This window comes from Lagopus muta, chromosome 7 (assembly GCF_023343835.1).
Source record: "Lagopus muta isolate bLagMut1 chromosome 7, bLagMut1 primary, whole genome shotgun sequence".
Taxonomy (NCBI): domain Eukaryota; kingdom Metazoa; phylum Chordata; class Aves; order Galliformes; family Phasianidae; genus Lagopus; species Lagopus muta.
The window spans coordinates 110,398-132,209 of record NC_064439.1 but is presented as its reverse complement, the minus strand read 5'-3'; the positions used below and the strand labels follow the sequence as shown (position 1 = coordinate 132,209).

At 44.9% G+C, this 21,812-nt stretch overlaps 1 protein-coding gene across 5 annotated transcripts in view; it reads left to right on the top strand.

Moving 5' to 3' along the window:
* SMARCD3 (SWI/SNF related, matrix associated, actin dependent regulator of chromatin, subfamily d, member 3) overlaps positions 1–11,955 on the top strand; it is a 251,183-nt gene extending 239,228 nt beyond the window's left edge. For 4 of the 5 annotated variants that reach the window (XM_048951415.1, XM_048951414.1, XM_048951413.1 and 1 more), the window contains 3 exons: positions 6,147–6,269; positions 6,961–7,062; positions 7,161–11,953. In XM_048951415.1, the coding sequence (XP_048807372.1) occupies positions 6,147–6,269; positions 6,961–7,062; positions 7,161–7,214 (279 nt within the window). In that variant the 3' untranslated portion in view covers positions 7,215–11,953. Of the gene's footprint in view, positions 1–6,146; positions 6,270–6,960; positions 7,063–7,160 lie in introns of all 5 variants that reach the window. The other variant, XM_048951411.1, reaches the window with a different exon arrangement.
* The last annotated feature ends 9,857 nt before the right edge of the window (positions 11,956–21,812 follow it).

The window sequence follows — 21,812 nt, the reverse complement described above, 5'->3', positions numbered from 1 at the left end:
GGGAGATGGCAGCAGGATGAGGGAAATGGTTTGGAGCTGAGGGAGGGCAGATGGAGGTTGGATGTCAGGGGAAGTTGTGTGCTGTGAGAGCGGTGAGGGGCTGGAACAGCTGCCCAGAGAGGCTGTGATGCCCCGTCCATCCGTGGAGGTGTTGGAGGCCAGGTTGGATGGGGCTCTGGGCAGCCTGGGCTGCTGTGAAATGGGGAGGTTGGTGGCCCTGCATTGGTGGGGGGTTGGAGCTTCGTGATCCTTGAGGTCCCTTCCAACCCAGCCATGCTGTGATTCTGTGATTCTGTGACGTGTATATATGCATCCCCCAGCATCAAATTCCCTTGTGGTACACATTGAACATCCCCATCTTTCTGCATCACCCACCAAGTGGACCCAGATCCCTGAGAAAAAACAGTTCCACGCAGAGGTTTGCCCTTTCCAGAAACTGGGAAGACCCAAACTGCTTTTCCCAACGTGCTCTTTACATGTACCACAGGGACCTTATCTCCCTCTACAGTATGTAGAGAGCTGGATTGGGCAGGCCCATCTCGATTGACCCATCCTTGAGTGTTGACCAACCAGGTGGCTTCTGCCAAATGCTTCTCCCAGTGTTTAAATGTTCCACCACCCATTGCTTTCAACGTGGTTTTTAATCCATTGTATCATTTGATTTTGCCAGAAGTTGGTGCACTATAGGGGATAAATCCACCCATGATCTTTGGCCCAAATATCCACAAGTAAATTTTTGAAATGAGTCCCATTATTGCATTCAGTTCTTTCTGGGGTGCCATGTCACCACATGGTTTGCCTCTCCCGACCTCATATGGTGTTTCGGGCGGTAGCATGGGGTACTGCATATGTTTCAAGTCACCCAGTGGTTGCCTCCACCATGGTGAGCACATAGCGCTTACCGTTGCGAGATTGTGGCAAGGTGGTGCAATCAACCTGCCACTCCTCCCCACATTTATACTTTCACCATCACCCTTCCTCCCAGAGAGGTTTCATCTTCCTGGCTTGTTTAATTGTGGCACATGCTTCACAGTCATATATAATAATATATGCATATTGCACAGAATAAGCTGTGCAATACCATCTATAATTAAGGCCACCCAATGTTGCATCTCCTCCTTGATGGCCCAAGGTCTCATGGGCCCAGCGAGCTAGAAATAATTCACTCTTGTGTTGCCAGTCCAGGTCTATTTGAGCCACCTCAGTTCTGGCAGCTCAGTCTACCTGATGATTATGTTGCTGTTCTTCAGTAGCCTGACTCTTGTGCCCATGGGCATCTACATGGCGCACCTTTACAACCACATCCTTCATTTGGGCAGCAATGTCTTTCCACAATTCAGCAACCCAAATATGTTTACCACTCCGCTGCCAGTTTTGTTCCCACTGTTGTAACCACCCCCATCACGCATTTGCCACCATCCATGAGTCAGTATAAAGCATTGCCCACCTCTTCCCATTCAGCAATATCTAAAGCCAGTTGGACAGCCTTTACCTCTGCAAACTGACTTGATTCTCCTTTCCCTTCAGTGGCCTCTGCACCTTGTCGTGTGGGGCTCCACACAGCAGATTTCCATCTGCGATGCTTCCCCACCATACAACATGATCCAGCTGTGAACAGGACAAATTTCTGTTCATTTTCTGGCAGTTCATTGTGTGGTGGGGCCTCTTTACCATGTGATACCTCTTCTGCCATTGATGTTCCAACATTTTACCTTCAGGCCACTGCTAAGATGATCTAAGATTCCTGGACGTCTGAGGTTCCCCACCTGCGCTTATTGTGTAATCAGTGCAATCCACTTCCTCCAAGTGGCATCAGTAGGGCAGTGGAGGGAACCTTGCCTTTAAACATCCAGTTCAGCACTGGCAGTCGAAGTGCCAGAAGGAGCTGTGTTTCAGTACAGCCGACTACTTCAGAAGCAGCCCGAACCCCCTCATACATGGCTGGGATCTTCTTTTCAGTTGGAGCGTAGCCCTCTTCGGACCCCCTCTACTCCAGAATCCCAGGGGTCGACCTTGGGTCTCTCCTGAGTTCTCTCCCACAGACTCCAAGTGGGACCTTTCTCTCCAGCAGCAGTGCAGAGGACGTTCTTTACATCCAGTCTCATTCATACTGGCCCCAGGGCCATGGCACAGGCTATCTCCAGTTTAATCTGCTCAAAAACCTGCTGCTGCTCAGGGCCCCATATAAAATTATTCTTCCGCATCACCTGATAAAGGGGACTTGCAGTGAGGCTGTGGTTTGGGATGTGCATTCTCCAAAAGCCCACTACGCCCAGAAACAATTGTGTCTCTTTCTTACGAGTGGGCGGAGACATGGCAGTGATTTTGTTGGTCACATCCATTGGGATGTGACAACGTCCATCTTGCCACTTCATACCTAGGAACAGAATTTCCTGGGCAGGTCCTTTCACTTTGCTTTGCTTACTAGCAAAACCAGCTTGCAGAAGGATCTGGATTATTTGCTCTCCTTTCTCAAAAACTTTCCCTGCTGTATCGCCCCACACAATGATGTCATCAATGTTCTGCAGGTGCTCAGGAGCACTGCCCTTCTCCAGTGCAACTTGGATCAACCCATGGCAAATAATTGGGCTGCATTTCCACCCCTGGGGCAAATAGTTCCAAGTATCCTGAATGTCCCTCCAGGTGAAGGCAAACTGGCCTGCATTCTATGGCCAAAGGAATGGAAAGGAAGGCATTAGCAATGTCAGTGGTGGCATGCCTCTTGTCTGCTTTTGACTGCAGTTCATAAGGAGTTCTAACATGTCCGGCACAGCAGCACTCGGTGGGGGTGTGACTTCATTCAGGCCACGGTAGTCCACCGTCAGCCTCCATTCTCCACTGGCTTTACGCACTGGCCATATGGGGCTGTTAAAAGGCAAGTGGGTTCTGCTGATCACTCCCTGACTCTCTAGCTGACGAATCAGCTTATGAATGGGGAGCAAAGAATCCCTGTTGGTGCGGTGCTGCCGCCTGTGCACCATTTGTGTAGCAATCGGTACCTGTTGCTCTTTTGCCCATAGCAACCCCACAACAGACAGATCTTCTGAAGGCCAGGCAAAGCAGGCGGCTGCTTAACACCTCTTGTGTCCACAGCAGCGATTCCAAAGGCCCATCAATACTCCTTGGGATCCTTAAAGTATCCCCTTCTCAGGTAATCAGTGCCAAGTATACAGGCAGCCCCTGGGCCAGTCACTATAGGGTGCTTTGCCAACAAAAGGGAGGCCTCCAACACGATCAACTCTTGGAACCCCAGTCACCCCAGAAATATAAATTGATTTTGTCCCTTGGTGACTCAAGGGCATCAGAGTGCACTGTGCACCAGTGCCCACCAGTGCCTTATATGGTCTGGCAGGAGGTGTCCCTGTCTGTAGGAGGGGTTGGGACTGGATGATCTTAAAGGTCCCTTCCAACCCAAACCATTTGGCGACTCTGTGAAAGTAATCTTATCCAAAGTAGACTCTAAGCAGGTCAGTGAGAGATAACAAGTTTCTCTCATTGACTACTGAAAATAAAAATCTAACTTGTTCCCTGTACGTGAATATTGGGCAGAGAAGTGCCTAAAGACACCGCAAGACTGTGGTGATGATACAGGATTGCTGTATAAGATAGTGGAGTAAGAAATACGAGCCTGAATAGGCAGGAGATGAGGTGAAGTAAGATGCAAGGAAAGTGGAGAAATACAGTATACAGTGAGCAAAGAAAGATTAATACTGTAGTTTAAATTATGGATAGCATGTTTTGAGCTATAAGAGTCTCAAGGACAGGCATTAATTGAGGTCTTAATAGTGGTGATAACAAATTGGTGAGGAAAAATAATTTGCTTTTGATTTATGCTGATGAGAAAGAGAAGGAGGCAAAGAATTGAGTTAATATTTGGGTGGGTTGAAGGAAGCAGTTTTTTGCAGAGTATGAACAGAGATGAGTGAACCAAAGACTTTGGGCACAGCGGGGCTGGTAATGTTCACACAACTTCCGAGTGAGCTGAACGGGGTGCTTACATTTTTACCTTGAAGAAGAAGAAAAAGCAGCTAAAATGTTGGGACTGTCTGGCCAAACAGATACTCTGCATTACACTTAGCCCTTGAACAATTTAAAATCTCTTGTACGTTGTGCAACTGATTGGATAGCGATGTCTGCTTTTGGTTGAGATTATTTATTCCGTGGTCTCTGCTGTGTGACTGTACTGTCATGATCTCTTTTGACTGTAGAGAGCACTTTCAAATGCAGAAATATTTAGAAGTCCAGATAGAGTCGTTCTGCCCTAGCTGATTTTCCAGAATGAGTGCCTCCTATGAAATTTGCAGAGACAATAAACTCAGAATGCCGGCTCAGCATTGCTCTTTTTTAATGTATTCAAGAGTCGTATAATCTGTTTGACTATAAATTTTTATTGAGATGTCGTGAAGTATTAAATTTATGTGTGAGAAAGCTAGGGGAATCTCCTATTTCAGGTGTGTGCTGTACATGCACTGCTGCAGAGCAGCTCGCTGCACTGGTAGCAGTGGTAGAAAATGAGTGGAAGAAAAATCATTTGGAAGAGTTTGGCAGAGTTGCACCCGTTTACTAAATGAGAATTGCTCACACTCAGCAGTGGTGAGCTCTGCAGGGGTTGGGGATTCTTGCCTAGAGCGCTGTTGGTATGGGTGCATGCAGAAATGGTTGATCTGGCTTGGTAAGAGAGACATGAAAGTGGCTTCCCAGGGCAAGGGAAGAGAAGGTGTGATATAACGGAACAGATATTATTTGTGTCACATATTCCAGCCCATTTTCTGTTGATTTCTAACCATGTGCAACCACTGCCTATGTACTGTTTTAAAGGTGGTTTAAACACCAGAGGTCCTATGGGTTCTGGTGAAAGATCACTTTCAGCAGAACAGCTGCTCAGACAGTTAATTCCCAACCTGGAGGATTATTGTTTCCATTGCAGCTCCCCATTTTTGACATCTTTACCACCTTTTATTGAGCATTTGCTGCAGCAGAGCACAAGCTGCGATTAGTGTAGCTACTGAGGTCACCTCTGGGTACGCAGGCCTTGACTTCTGTATTTCTGTTTGTACCATTTGTTGCTGTGCTGCCACAGAGTCATCTGGAGGGAACTTGCTGCATGCAATGGGAGATTTCCCTCTAGATGGCTGCATCATTTTCCCAAATGAGGAGTGTTTGAAGTTGAAAGCAGCTCTCTTCTGTTAACATACTTTGCAGTTGTGTCCACAATAGAGGACTTGGTGGCACAGTTATATCAGAAGATGGATGTTTCTCCCAATGTGCCTGACCACATTAGCTGTTTTGGTAAATAGATTTATACAAGAAATTTAAAGAGAGGAATTTGCAATTTCAAGCTAGAATTTTGGTGGAACAAGGTAACAAAATGTTTCTGTTTGTACGTGTGCTAATAGTTCATTAACTGTCATCATAATTAATATTGTTATTCAGGATAATTATATGTCCTTGACTCTTTATTGGAGTCTTCATTCTTCCCTGCTGGTTACTGTTCACTTATTTCATAATAATTTTGAGAATATGACTCATTTTCTATAAATCTTTCATGCTCTCAGTTTCTCATTGTTCACATTCCTTTTGGCAGCCATAATGACATCAGTAGGCTTTCTCAGCAGAAAAAAATCTAGAAGTCGTAGCTGTTATGTAAGTTTATCTGACATGGACTTGATTAGACAATTGCTAGCACAAAATTTGGGCATCCCAACAGATTATTGAAGGTATAATGATGATTAACCAGAGAAATAACTGCTTTCTTGCATTGGATAGTGTTTAAGAACATACTCATAGAGTGCCTTAACCGAAAAATCTCTGAGTTGGTGAAAAGACTGCTTATACACCGGAAATCATTGCATTAGGGCAAGACTTGGCTCCTCAGTGTTGTATGTATGTGCCATCCAGCCGTTCAGTGCAGGAGGTGAAGAATATGCTTGTATTGCAGAAATGCACGGGAAAACAAGATGCGATTTGAGGATGAGGGTTAACTCCTACTTTGAAGGGAAAATTCAGTGGGATCTTTCATGGGTCCTTGGTGTAGAATTGTCACCTTTGCACATTACAAGAATCACAAAGGCGCTGGTGGGGCTGGCCTCGGGATTGCGGAAGCATGCGAGGATTTAAGTAACACCTAGCTTATTTGTTTCTTTTAGATTCATGAGACAATCGAATCCATAAATCAGCTAAAAATACAACGTGACTTCATGCTGAGCTTCTCCAAAGATCCCAAAGGATACATCCAAGACCTTCTCCGGTCCCAAAGTAGGGATCTTAAGGTGAGCCATGGTTTGAAGAGTGGGACAAGAATGTAAGAACTATAGTTAGATGTGTATAGCATATGTGGCTAAAACATCCAGGATAGAAAATTTGTGGAAAAGAAGACAGTGAGTGTAACGCTGCTATCCCAGAGCAGAAAGTATGCAGGAAAGACCAGTTAGGCTGCCACCTCAAAACCAGTTATGTCAATAAAGCCGTGAAATTATTTTATCAAGTTGTCCTTCAAATATAAATATCTACTTTGTTAACCAATAATCTTCCAAAGATCTGTTGTCAAGTTTCTGATGATTACTTATATTCAGAAGGGGAATAGACATCTAAAAGAATGTTCAAATACACCTCCAGCTTGAAGACCTTACGAACGAAGGTGTTGTGGAGCTTCTGTAGCTGCATACATAGAGCTGTAGCTTGGTGTTCTCCCTGCTGTTAAAATGTGAGAGATCCGCAGCACTTATCTTGGGCAGAGGAATTGCTCCTTACTTGCTCTGGAGCAGAGGTTGGGGCTGTTCACAGTTGGCCTGTTACCGTCATGTGCCATTCATGCCATTCGTTGTCCGTTTCCTTGGGCTTAGAGGTCAGCCCTGAATATTTTTAACGTAGCAGTGCAGATAAGTTTTGACTCAGGTAAATCTAATATTTCTCTACATGGGAGAGTAGCTATAGTGAAAAGTATTTTTATTTTTGTCACAGGTGATGACTGATGTAGTTGGAAATCCAGAAGAAGAACGCAGAGCTGAATTTTATCATGAGCCATGGTCTCAAGAGGCTGTGAGCAGATATTTCTACTGCAAGGTATGAAGGAGTTAGCCACACTGATGGCTCATAAGTGAATCTTCCTGTCACTGAACAATTGAATCTGCTGAACTGTACAGTTTCTCTTTTTCTTTCAGATTCAGCAGCGCCGACAGGAACTGGAACAGTCTCTGGGAGTGCGCAACACATAAGCATTGCTCAAAACATCACATTGGCATCATGACCACAGAACAAGTGGACTCCCCAGTGTTACTTAGCTCACTGTTACACATGGACCTGCTTCCTGACTGGCTGGGAATGTACCATCAACAAACCAGCCAGAACACCAGCTTTAGAGTGACCCTTGAAAACAGCGCCCATGGGAGGTGTCTCAAATCATTCCAGGCCATAGATAGCAGAAGATTGCCATGCTTTATACAGGTGTCAGTGCTAAAGAAGATTAAAGATTAATTCATCAACTTGCATCATTGAGTTCTAGTGGAAAGTTCAGACACTACGCAGCAAATCCTTATGGGTTATGCATAGAATCACGGATGGTATTGATGGGAGAAATTGAGTTGAGTGTTATAAAAGACTACAGATTTAGAGAAATAAAGGTAATTCTCATCCTGTGTTACCTAAGAGTCTCAAATAGTAACTTCTCTGGAATGAGACCAGATAGTCTGATAGTTGTGGAATGCTTTATATTCCTGAATAGAACTTTCATTACAGTGCAAGGAGCCATCATGCTATGTAAAATAATAAACTAGGAGAGTTTTCATTCCTGAGATGAAAAGCTCTTCTGGACATTTATTTTGCAAACTGTAACACGCTTCGTTTCCCTGCCAGTGCAATGAAAGGCAAACAGGTTTCTGTATCACATGAGTATGATCAGTGTGCCATACTGAGAGGAAGAAATTTTTTCCAGAATGAAAGCCTCTTAAGCATTCTCAAGTGTCAGTGGGTTAGTGAAGCAGAAGTTGAAGCAAGAAATAAGGCAACCTAAGAAAATGCAAATAACTAATGGTGCTTTGCTGATACCTGCCTTGAACACAGCAGATATTAACAATAAGCCTATGGGCAAAACAGGAGATGACTTCAGCATTTCTTTCTTTGTGTGCCACTGGAGATCGAGACTGTAAAGAAGTTCTCTAATTGTTAAGTTGGTTCAGAATCCAAAAAACTTCGTGTAATGTGGCAGTTTTCTCTTTGCTTCACTTAACAGAATCCCTGGATTGGTCTTCAGTCATAGGTAATCTGCCTTTTCCTACGGATCATTCAGTTCTCCCATTCACTCTGCGTTGGTTACATAGGATGCTGTTGAATTATGAAGCACTATCAGCCTTAGAAACCCCATGGAAACCACCTTCTTTGCAAATACGTGACAAATTCAGACAATGGGAATTACACCAGATTGACTTGGGAGCAGAGACATCTTCATTAAATCCTTCCCCCGTCCTGCTTTCTGTAGTGCATAAATTAGTTCGTCATTAACGAACCAACATGATTTCTGGTCCAAAAAGCAGCTGCCAAAGTATAACTGGGTCCTGATGATGTAGCACTCCATATCCTCTTCTAGGCTGCTCCTCTTCATCTCCTTTCTTTCACTTTCTTGAAATGAAAGTTCACGTGTGCAAGGAATGGAGGCAGCTCTTTTAAGTATTTAATTTTGCTATGCTAAAGTCCTCTTCTGCTGTCGTTGCCAATTCTTTCAGATTTGAATGTAAACGTTTCTTCTGTCCAGTTACAGAAGACACAAGTCTTCCCTCCCAGTGCTTCGTTGAACACATCTGCTTACATGTTATCAGTGCCATAGCTTTCACTGCCCATTGTGACCAGAGGTGTCTCAGAAAATTCACGCTTGATTGCAGTCATTTGTTGGCAGTAACACTGTGGAAAAACGTTGGTGTGAGAAAAAGCACAGCTGCACCTCTTTGCCCAAGGCCTTTTCCTGGGAATGGCTTGGTTTGGATTTATTTTATTTTATTTTATTTTATTTTATTTTATTTTATTTTATTTTATTTTATTTTAGTTAAAAACCCTTTTTACACTAAAACCTGAAATCCAGCAGTCTCAAACTGAGTCTTGGTAGGGGCTGAGAGGTTGTCAGACAGTTAATGACTTTAAATCTTATTTGCTGTAGGACTCTGCTAATTGCACTACAAGCGAAAATTATGAAGGAAAACAGCGAGGATCATCTGTTACTGTGCTTCCATATCTGTTACGCTGCTGTGTCAGTTGTGTGCATGCTGTCCAGTGTAAAATTATTTTCTGTATGTGGAAAACAGAGCAGCTACATTCAGGGGATGCATTTGATCTCCAGGAATAATAAATTCAGAAAAAGATAAGGAGGGATGTGAGAAGGGCACGAAGCTGGGATAGGTGCCATCTGCCAGGGGCTTTTGGTTTTGAGAACATTGTCATTTGAGTGGCAAATACGTCTTGAGAGAAATTCCAGTTACGTGCCTCAGCTGGCAAAATAACTGAGTCCAATCTACTCCTAGAATCTCTCCTTAGAATTAATGAATTGGATGGGTTTTTCGGAGCAAATTAATGTAAGTAATGTGTTGCTGCTGCCCAGCAGAGCCAGAACAGCACCGCGGGAAGCTGCAGCTGGGTTACAGAGCAGCGCTGCACTGAAATGTGTGCAGAGCGTGGCGTGTGCTGCTCCTGCGTGGGTCAGTGCAGCAAGAAAAGCCGCCTGCTTACGTTCTGCTGTCCGTGCTCCTACTGCACATGAAAAGACTGCTCACCAATGGTGAGTCCGAGGAATAGTTGCCAGATGTCGTCCTTCTGGTTAAAACACGTCTGAAATGTTGATACTTTTATCCTGGGCGTAGAAGCAGTTTGGGCCTTTGTCATCATCCCGGGGTGTCGCCAGGGCTGGGTTTTTGGAAAAAGTGACGCTGTATTTGAGGAGAAGCAATGGAACAACTCCGGTAGGAACTGGAGCAAGTGCAGCTTAGGCGTGTAAAAATGAAAGTTAATGGTAATGAGCAGGCATGTAATTGCAGCAGATTTTGAATAATAAATTCATCTTAGTCTCGAGACGATGGTATTTTTTGGCTGAAAAAAAAAAGGCGAGACAATTTTTGGGTTTCTTTGGTTTCTATCACAGTACAATGCAAGTAAGTGCATACCGCAAAAGTGAATAGAGCAAATAAATCTGCACAGTAGTAGTTAGTTTATAGGTGATAATATAGATTGTTAGAAAACATAGCACAAAATTAGGACAGAGTTAAAACAATTTCTGGAATGCAATAAAAGGGAAATGTATCTTGAAGCTGAAATGCTGGCATAACAGCTAAAGGAAAAGCAAATGTTTGATTGTGGAAGAAAAATACCAGGATAGAGAGGAGAATAGCACAACTGTAAAAGAAAGGAACAAATGGGGGCAGAGTGCCACTGAAGTGCCGTTAAGACAGAGCACAGGATAATGTGCAGAGCATTGCTGAAAGTAGCACAGCTGATGTGGTTTTGTGTATTTTGTGTGCATGTGGTACGTGGGCATCCATGTCGGGGTCAGGTGTGAGAGCCATCCTCAGCTGGAACGTGGCTTGGAAGCGGGCAGCAGGGCGCAGTTCTGTGTGTCACCTCGGAGACTCGTTGCCAAAACTTTTCGCCCTGTTCCCAGTGGGGATTTAGCTGTTCCACTTACCAGCACTAGCTGTTCTAGTGCGTGCGTGGCTTCAGCTGACAGCCTTTTATATCACACTGTATAGAATTTGTTCTGCTGAAGCTGGTGAAAGCATTGGTATTATGTGCTACAAGCCCACATTTTTCTAAAGCAGTAGTGAGGTGTTGAGTTGTTTTCCTGTTTGTGTTGAGAACCCTTTTTATGGCAGCTCGAAGAGATGAAGGGGAAATGAAGACACTTTTTTTTTCCTGAAGAAAGAGATGTCCTTTCTGTAACTGCTCTGTTGTTTAATAGGATGTACCTGTTCTACCAGATCCTGTATCATCAACTCTTTTCCCAATCTCACTGAAGAAAAGTACTCCATTTAAAAAACACAGCTGTGAATTTGTGAGCGAGCAAACATATTCATGAGGGGAGATGGAAGAGAGACTCCATCTATTCTGTAGCCATCGTGTCTTCACTGTATGATGATGAGTGAGTGGTAGAAAAGCTTTTAACAATAAATGCTTTGTTTCTTTGTAACTCTTGCGCTTACCTTCTGCCTTTTAACAAAGAAAACTTTTTTTGCAAACTTCTTTTGGGTGTAAGTAATGTTATAGGAGCTTTTTCATACGCTTCCTCTACAGAAAATTTTATGTAAGGAGTAGGAAGAGATCGCTTTCTGTGAGACCGCTGAGACCTGGAGACTGCTGAGTAAAGAGGGGCCATTTACCCCCGTCCGTGGTGAAGAAATGAAACTTGGAGAAACTTTTTCTCTCAGAGGGTGGTCAAGCATGGAATGGCTGCACAGGGAGGTGGTGGAGTCGCCGTCCCTGGTGGTGTTCAAAAGGCGCCTGGATGAGGAGCTATGAGAGATGGTTTAGTGCTTGTAGTACTGATAGGAATGGGAGGGGGGTCGGACCAGATGATCTTGCAGGTCGTTTCCAACCTTGTGATTCTGTGATTCTATGATTCTAAACATGCATGAGGTGATGATCTCAGGCTCTGCTAAAAGGGCTAGCTTGATATAATTGGTTTCTTTTGCTCCTGATAAAAGACTCCAACATTCTCAAGTTTTCAGGTTTCTGCTTACTTGTAGGTAAACACACACACATAAAGGGGGTGTGCAAGTACAGGCTTTTAATGGCCTGACAACAGTGAGAACTGTTACTCCTCAGGTCTTTCTTATGTATATGTAGGAGTTTCATGATCTGCTGCCATTTACAAAAATGCCAAAGTGTCCATGAGAAATCCTTAATAGTGGAGAAATCTGGCTTCTGTGCTTGGTCCTTCGATGTATACTTTGCTCTTGTTATTACTTACAATCAGTGAACAAAAATTTACAGCTGGATCTAGAGCTTGGAAGCTGAGAGGAGACTGGAATAAGCTGTGCCAACAGCCAGCCTTCCTCTATACAAACATTAGAGATACTTGACAAGATGAACAAGCTGCAGTTCCAGCTCGGTGAAGGAGGTTTTTGTTTCAGGGTTAAAGTGTTTAAAGTGTCAGAGCCCAGCAGACTGTCGAGAAGGAACAGCATAAACAAGTGAAGTGTGTGGAGAGCAGAAAGAAGACAAAAAGGTGAAAGAGGAAAGGAAGGCCTAGAATTAGTACAGCAAGTCGGTGAAATTGGGAGCAGAAGTAGTAATTTTAATTTGAGAAGAAAGCAAACAGCCTGTATGAAAAAAACCCACAAATATCTATAAAGATAGACCTGGAATACTTCTACCTGAAAGGTTATCTAGGAAATCTCAGCAGATGAGAAAAAATCAATTTTAATTTTGAAAAAAATACATCTACACACTTCCTAATGGAGAAAAAGCAAGTAGCAGTAATAGCAATTGCATCCTGTGGTCATAACAAGTCCCATGCATTCTACCCCTTTCGTCTTGGAGCAGCAAAAGACATGCTGTCTTTTGCATGGGAATCTGAGAGGAGAAATGTGCATTTACTGTTTAGTTTCTGTCGCTTCTTCACTTTCTCGGAGAAAAAAAGCCATTGGTGAGTACAATGCAAAGAAAGTAGATAAATACAGAGATTGGGATGATCATAGGGAGTTCTCTTTGCAAGGGGAGCTGGAAGGGAGAAGTTACACAAATTTAGATAGAGTAAATCTGTGATAAAAATTGTGGTGGGGTTCAGGTCAAACTCAAGGCATAGTCAAGGATTGATTGATCACCTGAGCGAAGGACTGAGTCAGCCACGGCAGCGCAGGTGAAGGTGATTCAGCTGTGGGACAGGCAATGTGGGGCCTGGTTGCACCTCTCCTAGACCCCATTTAAGGGCTGACTGCCTGTGGGGAGGGATGACTTTCTGGAGACCCCTCCTCTGAAGTCTTTCCTGTAAACTGGGATCTTTGGCTACAGGTGAGCATTCCTTCTCTGTTTGTTTCTTTTCCTGTTTTCACCATGATTGTCTTTCCAGCTGTAACATCCAGTCAGTTTTTCTTTATCTGTGCAGGTGCCAGGCCTTTAGACATAACTTTACCTGGGGGAGAAGGAAACATTTGATGCTTTCTTACTTTACTTTTGTAATCTAGGATTAAGTGACTTTTTATAAGCAGGACAAGAAGTGATAGTGGGGAGGAATTGGTGAAGCAAATATGTATCTGGTAATTCTTTGAAAAACAATTTCCCGTACTCCATGCAAGGCAGGTTTCAAAATGAGATAAAAATGACTGAGGATTACTGCAGTGATGGATATTTTGTGCCTGAGGTAAAGGGATAAGGCTTCAGACAGATTAAAAGGAAGTTAAATTCAGGAAAAGAGTGGGGATTAGGAGTTGGAGTAGGGTTCAAGTTAGGCTTTATTTTGGGAGCACGTTTAGTTGAGAATTCTTCTTAAAAATAAGAGTTAGAACTTATTTAGGATTTAAATTGAGAAGGCAAGGAATAGTTTTAGAAGCCCAAGATATCAAAGAAGGTATCTGCAGACGCTGTGTCACAGTGAGGTGTTGCTGATGCTGGAGCAGTTCTGTCTGTGCAATGCAGTGCAGTGCAGCCCCCTGGCACTGACAGAGACTCTCCCTGTAGGGTGGCTAATGCTGCCATGTGTGTGATTGAAGATGGGTGACCGTAAGGCAGCAGACCTCCTGTCCTTGCTGTCAGTCAGGGCTGGGCCTTGTTACATGCTCCCTACCTTCCCTACAGGATTGCTACAACTGGGTGTAGTAAGGGGTTACCCAGGAGTTTTTGCGGTCTTCAGAGGAGTGGCTGTAGGAGCTGGGATGATTTCCCCTGGAGGAGGCTCAGAGCAGACCTCACTGCTCTCTACGACTTCCGAAAGGGAGGCTGTGATGAGGGGGAGTTTAGCCTCTTCTCCCAGGCAACAAACAGGACCCGAGGAAATGGCTGCAAGTTGTACCAGAGGAGGAGGTTTAGATTAGGCATAAGGAAAAACTTCTTTCAGTGGTCAGGCACTGCAATGGCTGCCCGGGGAGGTGGTGCAGTCACCGTTCCTGGCAGTGTTTGAAAGGCATCTGGATGAGGAGCTACGAGAGATGGTTTAGTGCTTGTGGTAGCAGTGGTGATGGGAGGATGGTTGGACTAAATGATCTTGCACGTTGTTTCCAACCTTGTGATTCTGTGATTCTATGTTGGGATCAAAGGGAAAAGGAGAGTGGGGGAGGAGGGGGGTGTCTTACAACTGCCAGTTTTATTTCTTCTTTGAACAGAAACTGTAGCACAAATAGTGCAAAGTCCTCTGCAGTATGTAGTTCTTGTCTTCTGGGACAGGTACCCAGAACTTGAGCATTAACTCTAACTTCCAGTGGACTACATGATGTTATGATATGGAATACCGATAACCAAAAATCATACAGCCATGAAACCCCTGGCTATCCATTTCTTTTCTGCTTCTGACCTGCACTCTTTTCCATAGTTTTCTTCCTCCTCTGCTCTGCAGTTCAGGGCTTCAAGGAGGCAACTGCTCTCCATGAGATGGATGAAAGGAAGCTGCTCCAAAACTGAGTGCTGCTGTGCCCCAGAGGAAGGGAGAGCATATGGGCAGTGTCTCTCCTGGGATTATGTGCATGTGTTAATACAGAGTTGCATTTTTGCCTCCACTGCTGGTTGTGTTTGTAGCCCTTTTGCGCTGGGGAGCAGCTACCATTTGTATCAACTTTATATAGCAAAGTTTTGGTATGGGGGTGCTGCAGGAGTGGCCCTTATGGGGGATTCAGAAGCTGCCCCATGCTGGATAAGAGCCAGTTCCAGGAAGCTCTGAAAGGGACCTGCTGCTGGCCAGGGCTGAAACAACGAGTGATGCAGGTCACGTCTCTAGGAGAGTACACTGAAGAAAGGAAAGAAGTACTGCACAGCAGCAGCTGAGAAAGAAGAGTGAGACAATGTGGGCAGCAACGACATGGTGAAAAAGAAAGGGAAAGCGGTGCCCCGGGTACCAGAGCAAGAGGTCCCCTGCAGTGTGCAGAGGTGGACGGTGGAGCAGGCCGTCCCTCTGCAGAGCAGATTTCCACACTGCGAGCCTGTGAAGAGGACCATGGTGCAGCCAATGGAGAGCTTCCACAGGAACAGGCTGCGGGCCTTCAGAGAGGAACCCTTGGAGCGTGAGGTTTGGGAGCTGCCCACTGTGGGGAGTTCCATGCTGGAGTTCCATGTACAGACCCATGCTGAAGTGGTTTTTGAAGAACTGTGCTCTGCAGGGAGAATGGCAGCCCTTGGGAGGGACCCACGCAGGATTAGGTAAAGGAGAGAAGAGGAAGGAGTGCCAAAGACCAAGCGTCACAGGCTGATTGCCATCTTGTTCCCCGTTTCCTTGTGCTGCATGGAGGGAGGAAGTAGAAAAAGGTAAATGGGGGGTTATTTAGTTCTTAGTGCTTACTGCTCTAGTGTGCTATTAGCAGGCAATAAATTATATTACCTCCCTGTACTGATTCTGTTTTGACTGTGTAACTGGTGAGGGATTTTCCTGTCCTTATCTCAATTTTTGGGACTTTTTTCATGTTTTCTCTCCATGTCTTTTCAAGGAGAGAAAGAGAGAGCAGTCCGGTAGTGCTTAGCTTCCCATCGGTGTGAAACAGCTGCACAGGGGGTCTGTGAGGGGAGTGGATGGGCAGTGCTGTGCAGGGGCGGCCGTGGGCTCCTGAAGGAGCGCAGCTGTGGGCTGTGCTGGAGGAGCCCTGCAGCAGCAGTGAGGGCGCTGACCAGGACGGGCCGCCTCCCTGGCTGAGGGTTTGCCCTGAGGCTGGGCTGCTGGAGCCTGCTTCACTTTTTTTCTTCCTCTGTGTCAGTCCTGCATCCCATCTCCGCTTTTTCCCTTTTCCCTTCTCTCTGCCCTGAGCAGCACACTGCTCTTACCTGCCGCCCATCGATCCCCTTGTCAGCTCTTTGGCATGGTTTTTTCTATTTACCTGTTCTCTCTCTTTCTGCCTATTCTTTCCTGTCTGCTTTTTTTCTTTTTTTTCAACTTATGCCTGTTTGTGTCTCTTGCTGCACGAGCTGCTGCTTGCTGCTGCTCTTCTCCATTTTCTGTTGCATGTCTGTCTCTTTGTATGGCCTGCTAACCTGTCCCTGGTTTCAGCTCTCCCTCCTCTGTCCCATTCCTCCTGATGCCAAGAGCTGGTGGATGAACCTCACACTCCAAGGAGTTGGATCAGGCAGGTATTCACTTATTGCAGTGCTGGGTACATGCAGATTGCTCCACCCAATATGTGCACATCTGCTCATGTGCAGATTACATTTATTGGCTGCGCTCATACATACACACTTTTGCTCAGAATTTCATGCATATGCTCAATTTTTTTTTTTCTCAAACTCATTAATGTTTTCTTGGAACTAATTAACAGAAGACCTCTCCCCTTAGAGCAAACTAACCTATATCAGTACCATTCAGTTACTCTGTTTTTTAAAATCTGTGTGTGCTGTTGATGCTGTTCTGTTGTTCTTTGTTGTCATTTTTAAGTTCCTCCATCTTGGTCCTGCAGCCCATCACTGTTTTTTCTTCCCCATCCCGCTGCTCCTCATCCTTGTCTCTTTCCTTTTCCCTTTGCTTTGCCTGTCCTGTCCCTCTCTCTTGCTCTGCTCCTGTCCTTTCTTCTGTCCCTGCTTTTTCTGATTCCCTTTCTGCCTCAGTGCCCATCACTATTCCCCATTTTCTTTGCTTTCTGCTCATCCTGCCCATCAATAAACACCAGCACCCTCTCCAGGCATCAGTAAAAGGTGCAAATATGCAGGGAACAACCAAGTATTTTCTGTTAACTTTTCTCTGACAGAAGCCTTGAAAGAGATCCCACGAGGTGAAGTGCAAAGGCAGGGTGAGACGCACTCAGCCGAGAGCAAATGCTGCTCATAAGACAGGCGAAAGGAAAAACCAGGCAAGGCGTGTGGGAGGCAGGGCTGACGGACCAGTGGCTGCCCTTCCATGATTCTGTGGTTCTTTCTTTTCACTTTTTCCTGACCAATGTATTTTTTTTTTTTTTAATTAAAACCGCCTTATTTCCAAATAATGGAGTTATTAAATAAACTCTTTAATCTTTCTTTTTCCTGTTTTGGCAATGTGTTTCTTTCTGTGTATTTTTACTCTTCATGTCTTCATTCAGGAGAAAATAGTGTTACACAGAATGTTTATTGTTTGGAACAACGTCTTAACTGTCCATTTTAAATGGATTTCCATCCTGTTCAGCTTGTCATAGTGGGATCTGAAATATAGGAGGAAATTCCTGTGGTATTTTCCTACAGGAAATAATGGGTTCCTGGTATGTAGCCTCACTTTCTAAATATGTTTTTTAAACTCTAATGTGTATGCATTTATTTTCCTACCACTATCTTTGCGTGCAACTTGGGAGATCTGACGTTCATGTTCTTCATGTATCAGTACATTAAAACCATCTCTTATATCAAAAAAACTTCTATGGTCTGAATAGAGACTGTGGCACTTGGCTGGAGTTGTGTTGCTCATTGCTGAAACAAATTCTGTTGTATGTGGCTGTGCCAGGCAGGCCTGCTTTGTTGGCTTAATCTTGCAGTACTGAAAGCGGTTGCAGCTCTTCCCATATTTACTAGAGGCTTTGGTTCAGCCTCATGCTGCTGAACAAAATTTGTATGCTGACAGTCAGCTTTTGTTTAATGCTGAATTTAAAGCTGCTATTAATTATAAAGCTAAGTAAGATCACGCAGCTTATAGATAATTAACTATAGAGAGTGGTGGCTCAGTAACTGACCGAGGATATTTTCTGTAGGTACTGCAAACATAATTTAGTGGTGTCTTTGCACACTGTTACTATTAACACAATGCTCTTAGGTAAATAAGTATCACGTATTTAACCTGCCAGAGCAGCCTGGAATTGAAGTGTAATAGTCTCCTGTAGTGAAAAAACAAACAAACAAACAAAAAAAGCTTAGTGGCCTTCCTTTACAAATAGCGAGGACCCCAAATGCCTTCCTTGAGACCAGGGCAGGAGCAAACAGGATGTAACATTGCTTAAAGCAGAAGGAACAGCACAGACCCTGGTGATCCATTCTCTTTTGGTTACAGGGAAAGAACAGAGAGAAAGAAGATGAGGAAAGGAGAGGAAAAAAAAAAAAAGGAGGAAAAAAAAAAAAAAAAAGAGAGAGAGGGGAAAAAATGAATCAAAGCAAACAAAGGAAAACTTCTCCAAATCCAGCAAACTTGTGCTAACTCCTTATGAATTCCTGTAAATAAATAATAACAACCATTGAATTCACGTTGTCAGGTTTTTTTTCCAGGTGATGAAAAAGCTGGTATCAATGGGACAGAAGCATGCAGCAGAGCCAAGGCTGGCTTAGAACGATTAACAGAGCAACGTGGAACAGCTGAGAAACTCTGTAGAAACACAGCAGTAACAGCTTCCCTGCCTGGCCTCACCGCTCTGAGATTCCATCTGGGTTGCCCAAGGCTTCTCAGTATCTACTGGTCAGTTTTGATATCAAGCAATTTGTGGTCAGCTCTTCCATCCACGCAGGTACTGTGATAGCGAGGGGCTGCACAGCGTGTGGCAGCATCACTGTCGTGAGAGCTGCATTTCTGGGACCATTTGGGTTATTGTTAGCATCCTGTTAGCACCAAGCTCAGTCGCCCATGGGACTGACGTTACCATCAGCATCACTTTCATGACGACTTCTCTGGGTATTTCTCAGGGCAGGTTTAGAGTGAGGCCTAATAGAATTATTTTAGAGTCACCAGGATTATGATTAATGTGACTTCTAGTGTTAAGGTTATTGTTACTTGAAAGATTGTTTTCAGATAACGCTCAGGGTTAATGTTCTTTCTGCTACAAACTTAGAGAGTGATTTTTTTGTGTGTGTGTGTGGTTTTGTGTGTTTTTTTTTTTTTTTTTTTTAATTTTATTGCTACATTTGGAGTGGGCAATGATTTCAGAACCAAGGTAAGGGTTAGGATTAGAGTTCCACTGGAGGTTAACACAGTTATCTTCACAGCTCTTATGTGGGTTGGGGTCTGGGTCAAGTGTTTCACAAATGAAATGGGGGGGAGGGGGGAAAGAATTTATTGAAAACTGCAGATTTCCTTAATCTTTGCAGAAATAATATAATGGCCCATGTGAAACTCAAAACTGCCTCTTCGTGCAGAGACTGCCTTTAGATTTGCTAGGGCCTAAAACTGCCCATTTTATTGCATTGGAAAAAAAAAAAAAGATAATAAAACTTGGAGTGCATTAAAGGCATTTGTGAACAAAGATACTAAAATATGAACAAGGCAGGCTGAGAGAACACTAATATGGCCCTGCGCTTTCTGCTAATGCACCTTCATTCCATGCTCATTAGATTTGCTCAGTAGTTAGATTTTGGTGTGTGGATGTTTTAAAACAACCTAATTCACCTGGGGAAACAAATAAATTAAAAAAAGCATGACAGCATCAATTCGATTCGATCACTTTTTAGAGATAAAAGAAACGGATAAAGAAGAGAAATTTATCTTGGTTTTCTGAGTCTCTTCACCACCCCTCGCCCCCCTTTCTAACGTTGTGTTTTTCTCCTATCGTACAAGAGGAGAACGGAGGGCCGGGGGCGGCGCCGCGCGCTCGCGTCAGTCCTATGGAGCAGTTGATTCCGCGGTCTCTGCTGCCACCGCGCGGCCAATCTGAGGAAGTGCGGCCGCCTATGTTTGGTGCCGCGGGCAGCAGGACGCATGCGCACCGCCGTGGCGCGTATGTTCTCATCGTGGTGCGCAGCTCATCCGCCAGCCTTCTTTGACCTCCAGGCAGTGGTGCGCATGCGCCAGAAGACCAAGAGGGCGCGTTTGTGCCGCCCGCGAGGGTGCTGGTGAGCAGTCGAGTCTTGGACAGCCGGCTCAGCAATGCTCCTCCGCCCCCCAACCCAGGATGCCCCTTGTCTATTTCCTTGTTGAGAAATGGTTAAAGTCAAAGATTCCTTGTTAGGTAAAGATCATGGTGATAGCAGCAAAGATTATTCATTATTGCAATAATGAGTGGAAAGACTGGAAACGTCTGCTGCAAAAACACTATCCACCTCTCACATCTGTGCAATCTTGCAGACCCAGAGCATCCAGGGTTGTTTCTGCTTTTGTAGTATTTGCATGCTGCAAGGTGAGCAAAAGGTTTTACTGCTTGATTGTTCTTCTCCAAGTGCTGGCTGCAAGTAAATGGCTGCAAGAATTGAGGATGCGATAGAAAGCATTTGTATCCATGACAGCATAGTTATATTCAGTCCAGAAAGTGTGAGAGTCAGATGGAGGTGGCAAAGCACTGACTTGCTGTGGGTGATGCAGTGCTCAGATGGTTAAAACTCACAGATGTTACTGTCAGAGGGTTGGTGCTGTTGTGCTCCTGCCTTTGGCAGCCCCTGGAGAAATGCTGTGTTGGATGCAGCACCTTTATGTTACCCTGACTGCTGCCGTGCTACACCCAGAACTCAGCCCTCCATTGTTAGAAGCAGGAAAGGGAAGAGGGAAGTGAAGCAAGAGAAAGGAGATTTTGATATAACTTGGAAAATAACGTGGTTTGCTCATCATAGTATCAAGAATGGCTTTGGATTTAACCCACAGAAACCAGAGGAGCATGACTGCATCTGACTTGACTGAGAAACTGTAGCTGAAGACATGAGGAGGTGGCTGTGGACCTGCAGACCAAGCAGTGCTCCTGACATTGGTTGGTGTGAGCTCCTCCTGCCACAGCATGGTGATGACAGGTCTGGAGATGGTCTGGACAACCAGCTCATAAATGGGAGCCAGGAATGAACATGGTTGGAGGAGAGAGTACCTAGGGAGCAGCTGAGGCATCAAAATGCATCAAGAAGCCCTGAAAAGCATCACAAAGCCACAGCCAGGAAGCTTGGGAAATCATGAGCAGCTACCAGGATGCTAGAGAGTATTTGCTACCATACCAGATGGTAGCAGAGCTCTCGCTGCAGACATCCCAACACCAGGCAAAACAGGAACAAACGCGGAGCTCTGCTGCACGCACTCCACAGCCATCGCCTTGCAAGCTGGGGTGCCTTGCTGTGTGTTGCATTCATCCCAGTCTCTGTGAATGAAGACTCAGAAGGCAGACAAGGCATTGATTGAGCACCAGCGTGCTTTTATTTTTATATAAAGACAGGAGGGCATGAGAGGTCCAGGTAAAGATGGAGCTCATCCTCTCCTGTCATGGAGAGAGTGGCTCAGAGCTCTCAGAGCTGCTGCCCGGTGCCTGGGACTGGAGGCTTGATTCTAAGCCCCCCTCCAAGAGGCACGGCTTCTCCTCACTGATGCTGACCTGCTCCTGTATGGAGGTGCTGCTGTCAGGGTGCTCAGGCTGTGCTTGGGCTGGGCTGCACTGCAGAGGCGCCGGGTCACAGTCCAGGCTGCCTGTGGTGTCTGGCAGGCTCAGGTCAGCATCTTCAGCAGAGCTGGGAGAAATGAGGGCTTGAACTTGGATGAGCTCCTTCTTTCCATCCCTGTTGTTATGCGGAAGGCTGTCATGTGAATGGCAGCCGTTTGGGCTTCCTATGAGCTCTCCATTTGTGGAAGCACACAGCGCATCATTGATACTTGCTCTGGCAAGTCGACTGGGTCGACAAGGGTTCAATTCACCTAGAAGAATACACAGGGTTTACTGTCAAACTTTTGCTGTCCAAACACACTCTCGGTGTGGTCTGTCAAGTACACTTTAAGCAGCATGATCAATGCTCCCTGGCCAGCTCTAAACAACAACAAAGAATGAAGTCAGCAATAGCTGTTAATTAAGTCAGTGCTGTCAGCT